This window comes from Telmatherina bonti, assembly GCF_933228915.1.
Source record: "Telmatherina bonti genome assembly, chromosome: 23".
NCBI lineage: Eukaryota > Metazoa > Chordata > Actinopteri > Atheriniformes > Telmatherinidae > Telmatherina > Telmatherina bonti.
In genome coordinates, this window is record NC_136632.1 from 12,554,382 (window position 1) to 12,567,118 (window position 12,737).

General features: G+C 39.7%; 1 protein-coding gene across 3 annotated transcripts in view; it reads right to left on the minus strand.

The window, feature by feature from the left end:
- Positions 1-2,384: 2,384 nt before the first annotated feature.
- atxn7l1 (ataxin 7-like 1) overlaps positions 2,385-12,737 on the minus strand; it is a 32,744-nt gene continuing 22,391 nt past the window's right edge. For 2 of the 3 annotated variants that reach the window (XM_079262796.1, XM_079262795.1), the window contains 6 exons: positions 10,269-10,531; positions 9,412-9,628; positions 7,560-7,681; positions 6,597-7,118; positions 6,060-6,303; positions 2,385-5,771 (listed from right to left, as the gene is read on the minus strand). In XM_079262796.1, the coding sequence (XP_079118922.1) occupies positions 5,754-5,771; positions 6,060-6,303; positions 6,597-7,118; positions 7,560-7,681; positions 9,412-9,628; positions 10,269-10,531 (1,386 nt within the window). In that variant the 3' untranslated portion in view covers positions 2,385-5,753. The remainder of the gene's footprint in view (positions 5,772-6,059; positions 6,304-6,596; positions 7,119-7,559; positions 7,682-9,411; positions 9,629-10,268; positions 10,532-12,737) is intronic. The other variant, XR_013771790.1, reaches the window with a different exon arrangement.

A 12,737-nucleotide genomic window follows, 5' to 3' on the forward strand; every position in this document is an offset into this window, starting at 1 on the left:
CCTTCTAGAGTCAAAAGCAAATAAACTGTGCTCTAGCTCCTAAACTGGACTATGCAGCAATGGAATAATCACATTCTTACAACACACCTTTAAATCATGCAGTTGGTTTTGCTCACCTGGGGTAAACGTAAGGTCAGGATGCAATCAGAGAAAAATCTGAGCTGATGTGGGAAGTGTCCTAGCTTGCACAAAGTTTTGGTGGGAAACAATATGTCCAGCCATTTGTTTGAATGATACCACCTACTGTACTCAAACACTTCTGGTGACCAGGAAACCTCCTACACATCCATGTTTCCTGATGGCAGAATTAACTTTTGATGACATACATGTCAAAAGGCTTAACAGAGAATGGCTTGCAAAATGCAACAAGATTGGGGTGCCAACCTACAGATTTCAGTCCATTCAGTTACCTGCGGGATGTGCTGGACTAAGGATGCCAAATAATGCAGGCCAAACTTTGAAATCTACATGACTTTAGAAAGACCTGCTACACATAGTTTGTTCCAGGACATCACAACATACCTTCAGAAGTCTTGGGAAGTCCACCGTTGAGTCATGCCTGCCTGCAGCTGCTTTGGTGGCAAAAGGGGAACCTTTTTAACATTACACACAGTAGGTTGGTCAATGTGTTATTGTTGATGAAGCAAGAATGAGTGTTAAAAACTTCAGGAATTGGTTTGAGAATTTTTAATTAGACCAGGGCTGCACGGTGGCGCAGTGGTTAGCACTGTGGCCTCACAGCAAGAAGGTCGCTGGTTTGATCCTTGGCTGGTTTGGTCAGTGGCCTTTCTGTGTGGAGTTTGCATGTTCTCCCCGTGTATGCGTGGGTTCTCTCCAGGTACTCCGGCTTCCTCCCACCATCCAAAGACATGCATGATAGGTTAATTGGTCACTCTAAATTGCCCCTAGGAGTGAGTGTGAGCGTGAGTGTGGTTGTTTGTCTCTCTGTGTGGCCCTGCGATGGACTGGCGAGCTGTCCAGGGTGTACCCTGCCTGTCGCCCAAAGCCGGCTGGGATAGGCTCCAGCTTCCCCGCGACCCTGAATTGGAATAAGCGGTTCGGAAAATGAATGAATAATTAAACCAGTCACTTTTCTTTTTGTATTCTGCTGAGTATAGGAGAAGGTTTAAATGATTTGCAAACCGTTGCATTCTGTCTCCATTCATTTTGTTGTCAATGTTTTGAAAACACAGCAGCGAAAGTGTAGAAAAACTGTAGAAGTATGGACTATACTAGATACTAGATTACAATGACACAAAGAGGTCATTCTTTCAGCTTCAGCAGTCCCTAGAAGACTACTGAAAAATATGTGCTAGTAAAGTTTAAACAAGGCCATCACTGTTTGTATCACAACATTTCTTTTTTTCACTTTTTCCTTTTTTTTTTCTCTTTAAGCACATGGGACAATGATTTCTCAGTTTTGGCCAAATCTCTAATTACAGCACATTTAATCTTTTATCAGACTATGAGGATTTGATTGAATGAGTCTGGAGGTGTGATTGAGCTTTCTAGCTCAATGTAGCAGAGTATGACTAATGTTTCATTTTTAGCCAAAAGGATCTGATTATCACAAGATATTTTTCTTCAGGGTCAGGGTCAATAATATCACCTCAGCTCGGAATTTAACATGATTCAGATAATAAATGTTCACAAAGAGAGGGTTTTGATGAGGCATCAAGTGGCTTTGCTCTTAGATCAGTCAAGATTTGAGGTGATTTGTCTGCAGTGCATCAGTGAGGGGAGAGAATGTGTCTGATTTATCAGTCTTCAGACCTGGACCTGAAACTAGCAAGCTATCTTGTAGAGAAGCAGCTACAGATTCTCAAACATGAGATCTGTTTTCCAAGTTCAGAAGAGCTGCTTTCTGTATATATAGAGGATGTGGTTAAAATACACCCAACTTTACTATGCCTTATGTGACGCCTAATAGATCTGAGACTGAGAGGCTCCAGCACAAAACTTAGCTCAGAATGACAATAGCTTCAAACATGAGATTTGGTGAATCAGCCTCAAGCTGGTGCCATATAAACATATATATTAAAGGATTACCAAGCAAGTTGCCGAAAAATGTCAACCTGCTAGTGACACCATTAGAAGGAAAACACCACACATCCTCTTCTGCAAATAGTTGCTGACATATTTCAGTTTGGACAGGAAGTCTGCTGGGAAATCAAATAATAAACGGAGGTTTAATGGCCAAATACGCTTTAGATATGGCCCTGACAGCAGACATGACTTATATCAGTGTTAGATTTTCACTGAAAATGGTAATTACAGACACATCTGGTAAAATTTGAACAAAACTTCTATACTTTATAAAATATAACTCAAGTTACAGAGGAGAGTTTGCTCCTTTCTCCAACAGTATAAAACGATCACACCAAGCACAAATGATCATAAACGGCTTGAACAGAAAACATTCGACATATGCTTGTAATAATCACAAGTGTAATATACAAAAACATTCATCAGCAGTAGGGGATGTTCCTCACAATTCAAAAGCTGCTTCTTTACAAATTACACTGATCCACTTTAAGTCATTTCATAAAAACTTGAATATAAGACCCCCCTTTTTTTTTTTTTTTTCCCAATACACTTTGTGTTATGGTCACCCTTGACTGGAAATCCATTTTATTTTATCAAACCCACTGAAATCCCACAAGGCATTGCTTTTCCCTAAACATTCAACACAGATCGGATCAGATAACGACAACAGTGTGCTGATTTGAGGGGCCCGACTAACCAGGAAAATACTCAACTTCTTTAACTTTAGCTCCCAGACAAACTTGTACAAATATATAGTTATTTTTACTATCTTAATTACTATTAATAAATGTAGATTAATGATAGGGGCATTGTGAAGAAGTGCAAAAACAAAACCAGAACAAAAAAGGGGGGGATTAAGGAGGGTTTGAAAGGTGGTGATTTTTTTTGTTTTTAGTAACAGTAACTCCCCATTTCTGCAACGTGAAAGTCAGGGGCACTTTTCCCCAAAACACTATCATTCTTTGCAAAAGTAGGTCAGACTTTTAACCAATACTATACTAGAGTATCTGATCATATATCTTATCATAAAATTGTAAGCATGGAAGGTGGCAAGACGCTGCAAAAACAGGAGGGGAAATTAATTTTGCCGGCACGCTACACTATAAACTGTACACAGCGAGTACCCAGATACACCACATGTACCTGAAGTTAAAGTATTAAAATGATCTACACAGTTTGGTGATCTCACACACTTATTAAGTGTCATCATGGGAAGCACTTTTCAATATAATGAAAAAAAAATAAAATACAAAAAAAAAAAAAGAAGAACAATTACACAAAAACAACAGATTATGTACAATTCCTTCATCATGAGTGCTTTCATCCAGGTAGTCGTCACTCAAGTTGTACCTGCTGGGCGCACTGCTTTGTCGTGATACAAATCAAAATGCTTTCAGTTACTGTTGTGCTATGAGTGACTCGGCATGAGCGGGTGGGACACTGACCAGGCAAACTGCAGGGCTTTGACTTCTTGTTTTGCAACGCATTATGGCAATTTTTGCCGTAATTTTTATAAATTCAATTAATTTGTCTGTTTCTGCATCAATGCATGTTAGACGTGGTCACAATTACAGAAAATATATGCACAAGTTCAGGGCTTTAATTATGGATTTTCCCTTTGAACGTTAAAGAAATTGTCTTCAATCAGGGCTGGTACTTTTATTTTGATCTTATACATATTTTAAAGACTAAAAAGGAATGGCTATGTTGCAGATAACTGAGCCACAAGAGAAAAGAAATGGTACCGAGCTCAAGTAAGTGAATGCATTTTGACAAAGTTCTGACTCGTCATGTAACAACAACCCACATCATCACACTGACGAGACCAACTGGTCTTGGAAGATAAGACAGTTAAACATATACCATGAATGAGAATTGTAACACAGGCAAACAGGTCATTTGGGCCCTTTAGTATGAAAGTAAAAAATAATAATAATAGGACCTGGTTTGACAAAAACATAAAAAAGAGAAAAAAAAACTTGTTATTTAGTAAATGTTAGCAGTGTTTAGAAGACACACTGGTGACTCCCTGACCCATTATCTCTACAAAAGACAAGACTGAGGGGAACGTCTGAACATGATAAGAACATGACAAAGGAGTCAATGTGAAACCTTTGAGGCCGTGGGATCAGATGGCTAAAATGTCTAAACTGTACTGCATAAAAATAGTATAAAGTATGAAAATTTAGGCAAATATAAGTCTGATCTAATTAAAACAGCTCCAGAAAAAGCCACATGCACACTTTTAGACAGATGACATACTTTTCACAGCTAGGATTACATCTTGGAACAGAACTAAACACTGGTTCTTACATTAAGCACTTGTTAGCTGGCAATACAACTAAATGAAAATGACATGAACAGCAGCAATTACCCAAAAAGTTTCTATTTGGCTGTGTGTGTATTAATTGGCTTTCATTTGCTACTGAACAAATTCTTGAATGTTTTGCGAAACCAGGCAAATGCCAATCTTACTATTAATTACAGACCAAGGTAGGAAGGGAAAAACACTCCCCTCTTTTACCACATATTAAGTAAAAGGGTGCAACTATTAATAAATACAAAAATAATAACATATGTACAGATATAAACTGTAATACTCAACATTTCTCCATTGATTTTTTTTCTCCTGTTTTTGCTGAAAATATCTCTAACTCAAACCATAATGGTCATTTAGACAATGATAAATTATACCAAAAAAAAAAAAAAAAAGAGCAATTCAACACCATTGTAATAATTCCATTTTTGGATTCTAGTAAAAGAGTTTGCATTCCTCCCTATATCTAAACCTGAACAAAGAAAAACACAGAGCAACCTCCATAAAGTCAGACTCCATCCTATACTGAAATACAATGCATTGACCTGGCATTGTTGGTAACACAAACGCTGTTTTTGTTTTTTCTTATTTTTTCCTCCTTCCCTCTTGTGAACAGGTCTTTTGTGTGGCACCCCCGCAGACGGCCACAGAGTCAGCGAAGAAGGAGGCAGAAGGGGAACTGGGGACAGTAAGTGCACTTCGAACACAGCCATGCTGGGATGGACAGGGTGTACGGGGGGGGGGAGCCGGGAAAAGGAGAAATGGACAAAGTTGTTTGGTACACAAAGAAACAAAGGAGGCTAAAAGAGGGGAGAAAGCTGGATAAAACCCAGCCGAACCCGCTGTTACTTCAACCCTCTTTGACAGAGAAAAACACAAAGTGAGGAGAGCAGATCTGAAGTCCTACAGTAGTTGTGTAGTTGTGTCAGTAGGTCCTTTAAACTACAAATCTCTCAAACACAATCAGACGGCTTTTCCTCGCCACCACACTGGAAACAGAACTAAAGTGGTGGTGCGATCAACAATGCCTGGTACACTTGAGGCAAACTCCCTTTACAGAGGACAGTTTCTGCTTTTTTTTTTTTTTCCTTTTTCTTTTAAATGTTTTGTGTCGACCACAAGCACAGTGAAGCAGAGCAGCTTTCCAACAAAAGGATCCGTAATGAGGGACAGGGAGTGGAAGGAACCGCCAGTCAAATGTGGGCGAGGACTTCACAGCCCTGATATCACACTGGGTGAGCTAAAAACGGTCAGTGGATAAATAGTGGTGACACTGGCGAGATGAGGCAGTCTGATTGCTGCTGTCACTGGAAGAGTGGTGAGGTCAAAGGTCACAAACGGTGGTGGCCTGCGCAGCTGCCCAGCATTCTGTCCATGGAGCAGGTTCCTGTCAGTGATGCAACTTGGCCTGCAGACACAAACAGACGTATTAACTGGCTGCTGTTTTTTTTTTTTTTTTTTGCTTCCTAAACAGTTTTAATGGTAAAACGAAGCAGGTAAATGTTTACATCCCGACACATTGTGCTGCCATTCGATCCAAAGAAGACCATGCAGATGATTGAGGTTTCACCTTATCCTGGTGTTCTGCTAACATTTGCAAACTTGAGGCACACACCAAGTACAGCTGAGATCAAAGGAATACAATTACTCCTGTAAGCACGAGCCAAAGGAAAGGAAGCCTGTTTCTAACACCTACCTGTCTCGGAGACTCGGGCCCTGAAGCCAGTATCCCCCCGCTGTCGTTTCCTTTCCCAAAGAGGCTCTCTAACCCTCCTGGCCTGCTCAGCTTGCTGGCCCTCCCTTTGTAGGAGCTGGGACTCCTCCTCTTCCTCCCCTCTGCTCCTCCTCCGTAAGCTAATGGTCCTGAGGGGGGAGCCATAGGCTGATGTGGGGCTGGCTCCCTGGGAGAATAGAGGATACTCCTGGTGCCAAGTTCTCGACTAATGAGGAGCAGAAAAGGATGAAAACGTCTGTTAATGATAAATGACGATCTTAATGAAATCATGACACTGTTTGCATTGTATGTTTACACAGGTCTGCTTTCAATGATCACCCCCTCATACCTTCATTGCTTTATTGTAAGTCCTAGCAGCAATCCCAATATCCCTTGTTAGGGTAATTAACCTCATTACTGAACATTTAGCGAATCATGTCATTCAGTCCTAAATACAAATAATTGGCAGTATTCAAAACGTTCCTATCAATAAATGAACCTTAACAGCTGTGAACCAACCTGTTCTGCGAGTTGTGGCTTTGAGACCCATCCTCTCTGGATAGCCAGTCATCTGGGCAGCTAAAAAGCCCACTATCTCCACGACCCAGTCCCTTTTTCCTGGCTGGGGAGGCAGCAGTCGCCCCCGAGCCTTGTAACAACGGATGGAAGCCGCTTCCGTTCCTCTTGTGGTTCTCCACAGTCGGAAACAAGGAAGATGAGAGGGAGGAAGTAGTGTGGGAAGAGTTTTTTCTCTTCTTGGGTCCCACTACAGGGTCCACCGTGTCTTTGGATGGTCGACTGGCCTTATGCGTGCCATTACGGGCTTTTTCTAGCATGAAGGCCTGGGCTTGGCGATGCGGAGAGTCTCTGACGCTAAACATCCTGGCTGTGGATGTAGATTGAGGAAATGTGGCAGTGTAGCTGAGGGAGTTGGAGGGTGAGGTGAGGAAAGGGGAGGTGGAAGAAAGAGCTGGCTGTGAAGACACACAGGTACCAGACGGGGGCATGGAGGGTAGGCTCTCGGCAGCTAGAGGCACCTTCCTGAAACATGGAAGAGAGGATATTAAGGAGACAGCACTTAAACCCAAACTGGTACTAAAACAATACTTTTAACCATTTTTTCAAAACACTGAATGATTAATCAAGCCTGATTTCATCAGATTCACTTGTTTTTCTTGTTTATCATGTCTATTGTTCTTTGATTTAAATCTTCAGCTTTCTTGTGAGGTCACATTTTCACACAAATCAGATTGGCGAGCACATAACTTCCTCTCACGCCACCTGCTCTTACCGACAGCAAGTCCCTGTTTGCTTATAATAAATACCCGCCACCTGTTGTAGGTGCTTTTAGCTTCAGAATTTCATTAAATATCCCCATCTACTCAAAGATCGCAGACGTTTCATTGATTCCATGTGACATGTTTACATAGACCTTGTAAAATATGCCTGAATGAAAGGAGACGGCTGTTCGTGTCCCCTCACCTCCACATCTGTGCGTTGAGGTGTTTCTCCACCATGCTCTGTAGTGCCAGTCTCATTCTGTCCCATCTTCTGTCGAATACATAGTAGCCCCGTCCCATAAGCCTGCTGCTGAATACGCAAAACTGGAGACATAAGAGGAAAATAAATTGCAACAGAGGCATCAAATAACGGAAGCAAAGAAACAAAGGGTAAAGCGGATTGATCACAAAAGATCCAAACTGATTGATGAGGGATGTGAGGTGACAAAACTTAGCTTTTGATGTTAAAGGAACATAAAAACACAATGCAATGAAACCAAACCATTATTGACAAGAGGACACAGAAAACAATTTCATCTCAAAAGTGACCGATTTTACCCTGTCAAGTAAAAAAAAGAAAAAGAAAAAAAAAAGAAAGAAAGCTAAACTTCAATTTAATGGCAGCACCAGATCTCAGAGAACTTGGAAAAATAAGTGGAGAAGTAAATAGTTGAAAAAAGAAACAGCTGGAGGAACATGCTGCCTGTGACTCTGTTAACTGGCAGCCTGTTAGTAACATGCCTGGATATATCGAGAGCACCTTAGAGAGGCAGAGTCTATAGTAAAAGATGGGCAGATGTTAAAGGAAATCTGTAAATACCTGCATCTACAAAACTGTTTAACAAAGATTTTCAATATTTGATTAGCTACAGTACATGATACAATCAAATGATTCCAAGTATATGCAGGCAGCTTTGTGCAAAAGGAAAAATCAATACTGGAAGGGATCTTCTGGCCTTCATGTCATACTGCGTTGAAATAGTTGTCATGGAAATCACTAGTACAGTTATACTTAGTCTAGTTATACTTGCAGAAAGCATTATCTCTGAACACAGGATGCCATTCACTAATGCAGTTAAAAGATCATGCACAGTAGTCGTACGTGAACATTATTTTTCTGGGTCAAAAAGCATTTAAACTGACGGAGGTCAAGTGAAAAACTGTTTAATGATTAGACTAATCGAAAGAGCACAGGGAGCATCTAGCTTGTTGTCAGGCCTCCTGTTCAAAACCTTGCATCTCTGATGGCATTTTGGTGTATTAGTGCTTGTGGAGGTGACAAATGGAAAGGTATCTTCAACCCTGTAAGGTATATACAGATTTTAATACAACGTCTGCTTGAATTCAGATAATGTCTTTTCCCAGAAAGGCTTTGCATATTTCAGCAAAACAATGCTAAACCAGAGACTGCAGTTAAACAAGGTACTGTCACAACTTTTTAAAAAATATCTCCATTTTTTATAAAATACTCAACATTTTCGATGGTTTTTTTCTGTTAATTACTTGCCTGTGACATTTGAGAATAATTGTATCATGTTTTGACATTTTAGACAGCATCCCAACTTTTTGAAACCTACTTTAAAGCCTGGAAATAATCAGTCAAAACAGATGACAGTTCTGAGTACCCTTGCCAGGCACAGTGGACATCTGTAATTTAAATAAAAATGTACAATGTTGACATGTACAATTTAATTAAACATGCTCTTACTATCCAGGTTGGAAAAACCACAAATGGTTGATGGAACACATTCACATCACTCTGGGCAAAGACAGATGAGCTGCTTTGCATCTTTATACCACACCAACCACCTGCCAGCTATAAGGTAAATATTTTTATAGAAAAACCAGATAAGTATTCTCATCTTGAAAGGAAGTACAATTGTCAAAAACTTCAAATGCATCCTTTGTAGATTTATCAGTAGATAATAATATAGTCTAGGAGCTACAACCGAAGCTGAACACAGTAAAACTCTTTGCATACAACTCATGTCATGAATGTCAATAAATTATGGACCACTAAAATATTTGGTAGTGTGGGTGGTCCTGATATTTACCCCTAAAGGTTGTGGATGATGATTGGAGTACTGAAATGCAGGTCTGTCAGTGTCATCTGGAGTCTCCGTGTCCCCCTCGTCACTGGATAATCGACCGCCGTCCCCTGCTGCTGCCGTCCAGCTGTGCAGAGACGGTTCAGGGTTGGGGGCTTGGGCAGAAGGTGCTGCTGGGAGTAGAAGATTGGAAGATGAAGTGGAAGAGGAGCCTGCAGGAACCCTGGAGTGGATACAAAGAGACAGGTGTGAGAAAATAATAAGGAGAAAATGCTGCTAAAAGAGTGAAGAAGAGGAATCCTGTAGATTAAAAGGGGAAAGTACAGCAGCATGACAGACACAGAAAAGAGGAACAAAAGGAAGAAACCCTCTGCCATTCAGTCATCTGTCTCAACGATACACTCTGGATCTTTCCAAATGTTTACCTAAGCAACTAAACTTCAGATAACTTCCTTTTTCAAATAGATGCTCATCTTCCGAATGTAAATCTGCGAGGAGTTTTTCATAACACTGAGATGAAGGCAGGTTTATATTACTGCCTCTATATTCAAGTAGTCTGTGTTTACAGCATCCCCTGCTGGAAGAACCAGACATAGTGCACCTAACACACACAAGTATCCAAATACAGAAGAAAAGCTGAAACATGGCGATTACAAGCAATGCATTACGAAACTAACCAAAGTTAGACTTATTCAACATTCTGTTTGCTTAGGCGAAAAAAATAAACAGTTTATTACTTAAAAATCATTTTAAAAAATTGACACAATCTTACTGGAAACACATACTTGTATATGGAAACAATTTCTAATACAATCAGTCTCATCCAGTTCTAGTTATTTCTTTCTTTGGCAACATCATCCCACCTTCGTATGTGTGCATTTGCCAGCCGCAGCTTCAGTGTGGAGAGGGGTCGTCCATTGGGACAGTGCGACTTGCTGGGAGACACCGTCTCCTGAGACGCCGTACTCTGGTTGGAGGCTTCTTTCCCTCCCTGCGCACCATCCTTGTCTTTTTCCTTCTCTTTCAAAGCCTCCCTCTCCTTTGCCTGTCCCTTGTGCTCTGCTAGCAGGATGTCGAAATGTTTCCTTCTGCCGGGGACGGCTCGGCGGTGCGTTAGAGTATGAGTCTGTGACAGGAGGAAAAAATGTATAACTCAGTAATTTTATATTTCTCCTCCAACAAGTTAATACGGGGTTGAAAATATTTGTTTATGGGGGAGGCTTTGTTGATGGGGGCTCAATTATTCTTCAGTAAGCCTGAATGTTGGACTCAGGGGCTCAAAATCACTGCATCATGAGTCTGCTCACATCACATCCTCAAACAGGCAAATATTACCCGCATCCAGCCAGCTTGTACACCCTTCTAGGTACTTTGGAAGGCAACCAGTCATCAAACATTTGGTTTTCCAACAGTTATTAACAAAACATGTTCGAGAGGCTGAGGCATCATTGGTTTAAACAAGTAGCCTGCCTTTCAGGAGAATTTTCTGGTGGTCAATCAAAGGAAATGCATAAAGTCGGAGCTTCTTCGGAGTGGCTAGAGTAGTTTATCTATCAGGAACTTAACAGCTGAAGGAGAATGTGCCAAAGTGAAGTAAAAGCAACGCCAACACTGGTGTTTTGTCTTAATGTTATCTACACTTGTTTCAGCAAGGTGAAGGACCACTGCGACAGATTCTGAAAGCAGCAAATTCTGGTGACCAACGAGAGTTTTCTAACAGCAGAGTTGGTCCCAAAAAACAAACAAAAAACAAATTCAAAGCAAATGATGTGTACATTTACAAGCAGCTTTGCTTCCACAGAACTTAATTTACATTTTACTCTAAAAGTTATTGCATGCACATGTTTTACTAAGCCAAGTATGAGCACTATGTCTTCTACGGATCTTTTTATGGTGAGTGGCAAAAACATTGTCAGATTGTATAGTTTAACTTACTAAAATTCACTTGTATTAATAATAAAAAAAAATGATCTCACTGGCATTTAAGTGACATTAGCTTTATATGTTTTTACTTCCAAAGTCCGTTTGGGAAAAAAAAAATTGTCTAAATATTGCTCATTTGTGCAAAGTTTGAAAACTAACATCAGGAGTTAATCCTTTCCTTAATCTTAATGCAAAACACTAAAAACTGCCATTTTGCATGAAATGCACCGTATAAATAAACCTCTTTAAATGAGCTGGCATAGTGGGAATAACAATCGCAGATGTCATGATCTCACTTTTTCCTCCCTTCTTTTTGTGCACATGAAAAAGGTTATCATCTCACACAGAAAACACTGCCCTAAAATTTACAGAGGTGTCTGAATGAAGCCAAGTGATGCATTAATATAACAATATGCCAAAGCATATAAAACTCTATGTGACTGAATAGTAATTATTTAAACAGCTATGTTAAAAAAAAAAAAAAAAAGTTAATAAAAACATGTTCACATTTGCCTAACAATATATGTCTTTTTTTTGCGTGTGTTAAGGTAAAACATGATCCTGTAAATTAGCCTGCTTTCGCTTATTTAGGTGTGAGACACAAAACACACCAGTTTTCAGAGTAAAGCTTTTAATCCATTCTAATCAAAGGGTAATATGTATAATATATTCTATGAATGACTAAATTTGATTTGTTTCTGAACTTGTTCGGTTAAAAAGCAAGAAAACTGCTGTATTTTTCTACTATGAGGAGGATGTATCTCCTTGCACAGGTTGCTTCTGCTTGAGTCATCACCTCACTCTTTCTGAAAAGTTAAAAAAAACCACTCGAGCACTCTACTTGATATTTCCCAGAAAAAAAAAAAAAAAGAAAGTTGCACTGATGATGCAAGGTTTTATTCTTTAAAAGTACAAAAAAAAAACAGTAATTCTTCAAGATTTTGTCAGAAAAAGTATCATTTCTAAAAGTTATACCCACCTCGCTCCACTGATACATCACTTTTTTCTTTTTTTTTTTTTTTTTTTTGTTGCAATGAACATAATCCTGATATTCCTTCATATTTTGGCCTTTAATTTTTTTAAAAAAAATATCAAGCTGCATTAATGTATGGTAGGGAAGATGCACTTATTATTTTGACTTCCTACTCCAACCTCTAAAAAATACATGAAGACATTAGCTTGATGGATCTTTAATAACTTAATAACCAGTCTGTTTGGAAAGATTAGCAAAGCTTGGCAAAGGTAATTAGAGGGCAGTAATAGACTATTACAGCTAAAAGATGTTGTAGTCTCATCCAACATCTATAATTACCTCATCAAGTAAAATGCGGGCCCTGTAATGTTCAGCACTGCCACCCGACTTCAAGAGAGAAATTGGTCGCACAGACAGAGAGGCAGACAGGATCATA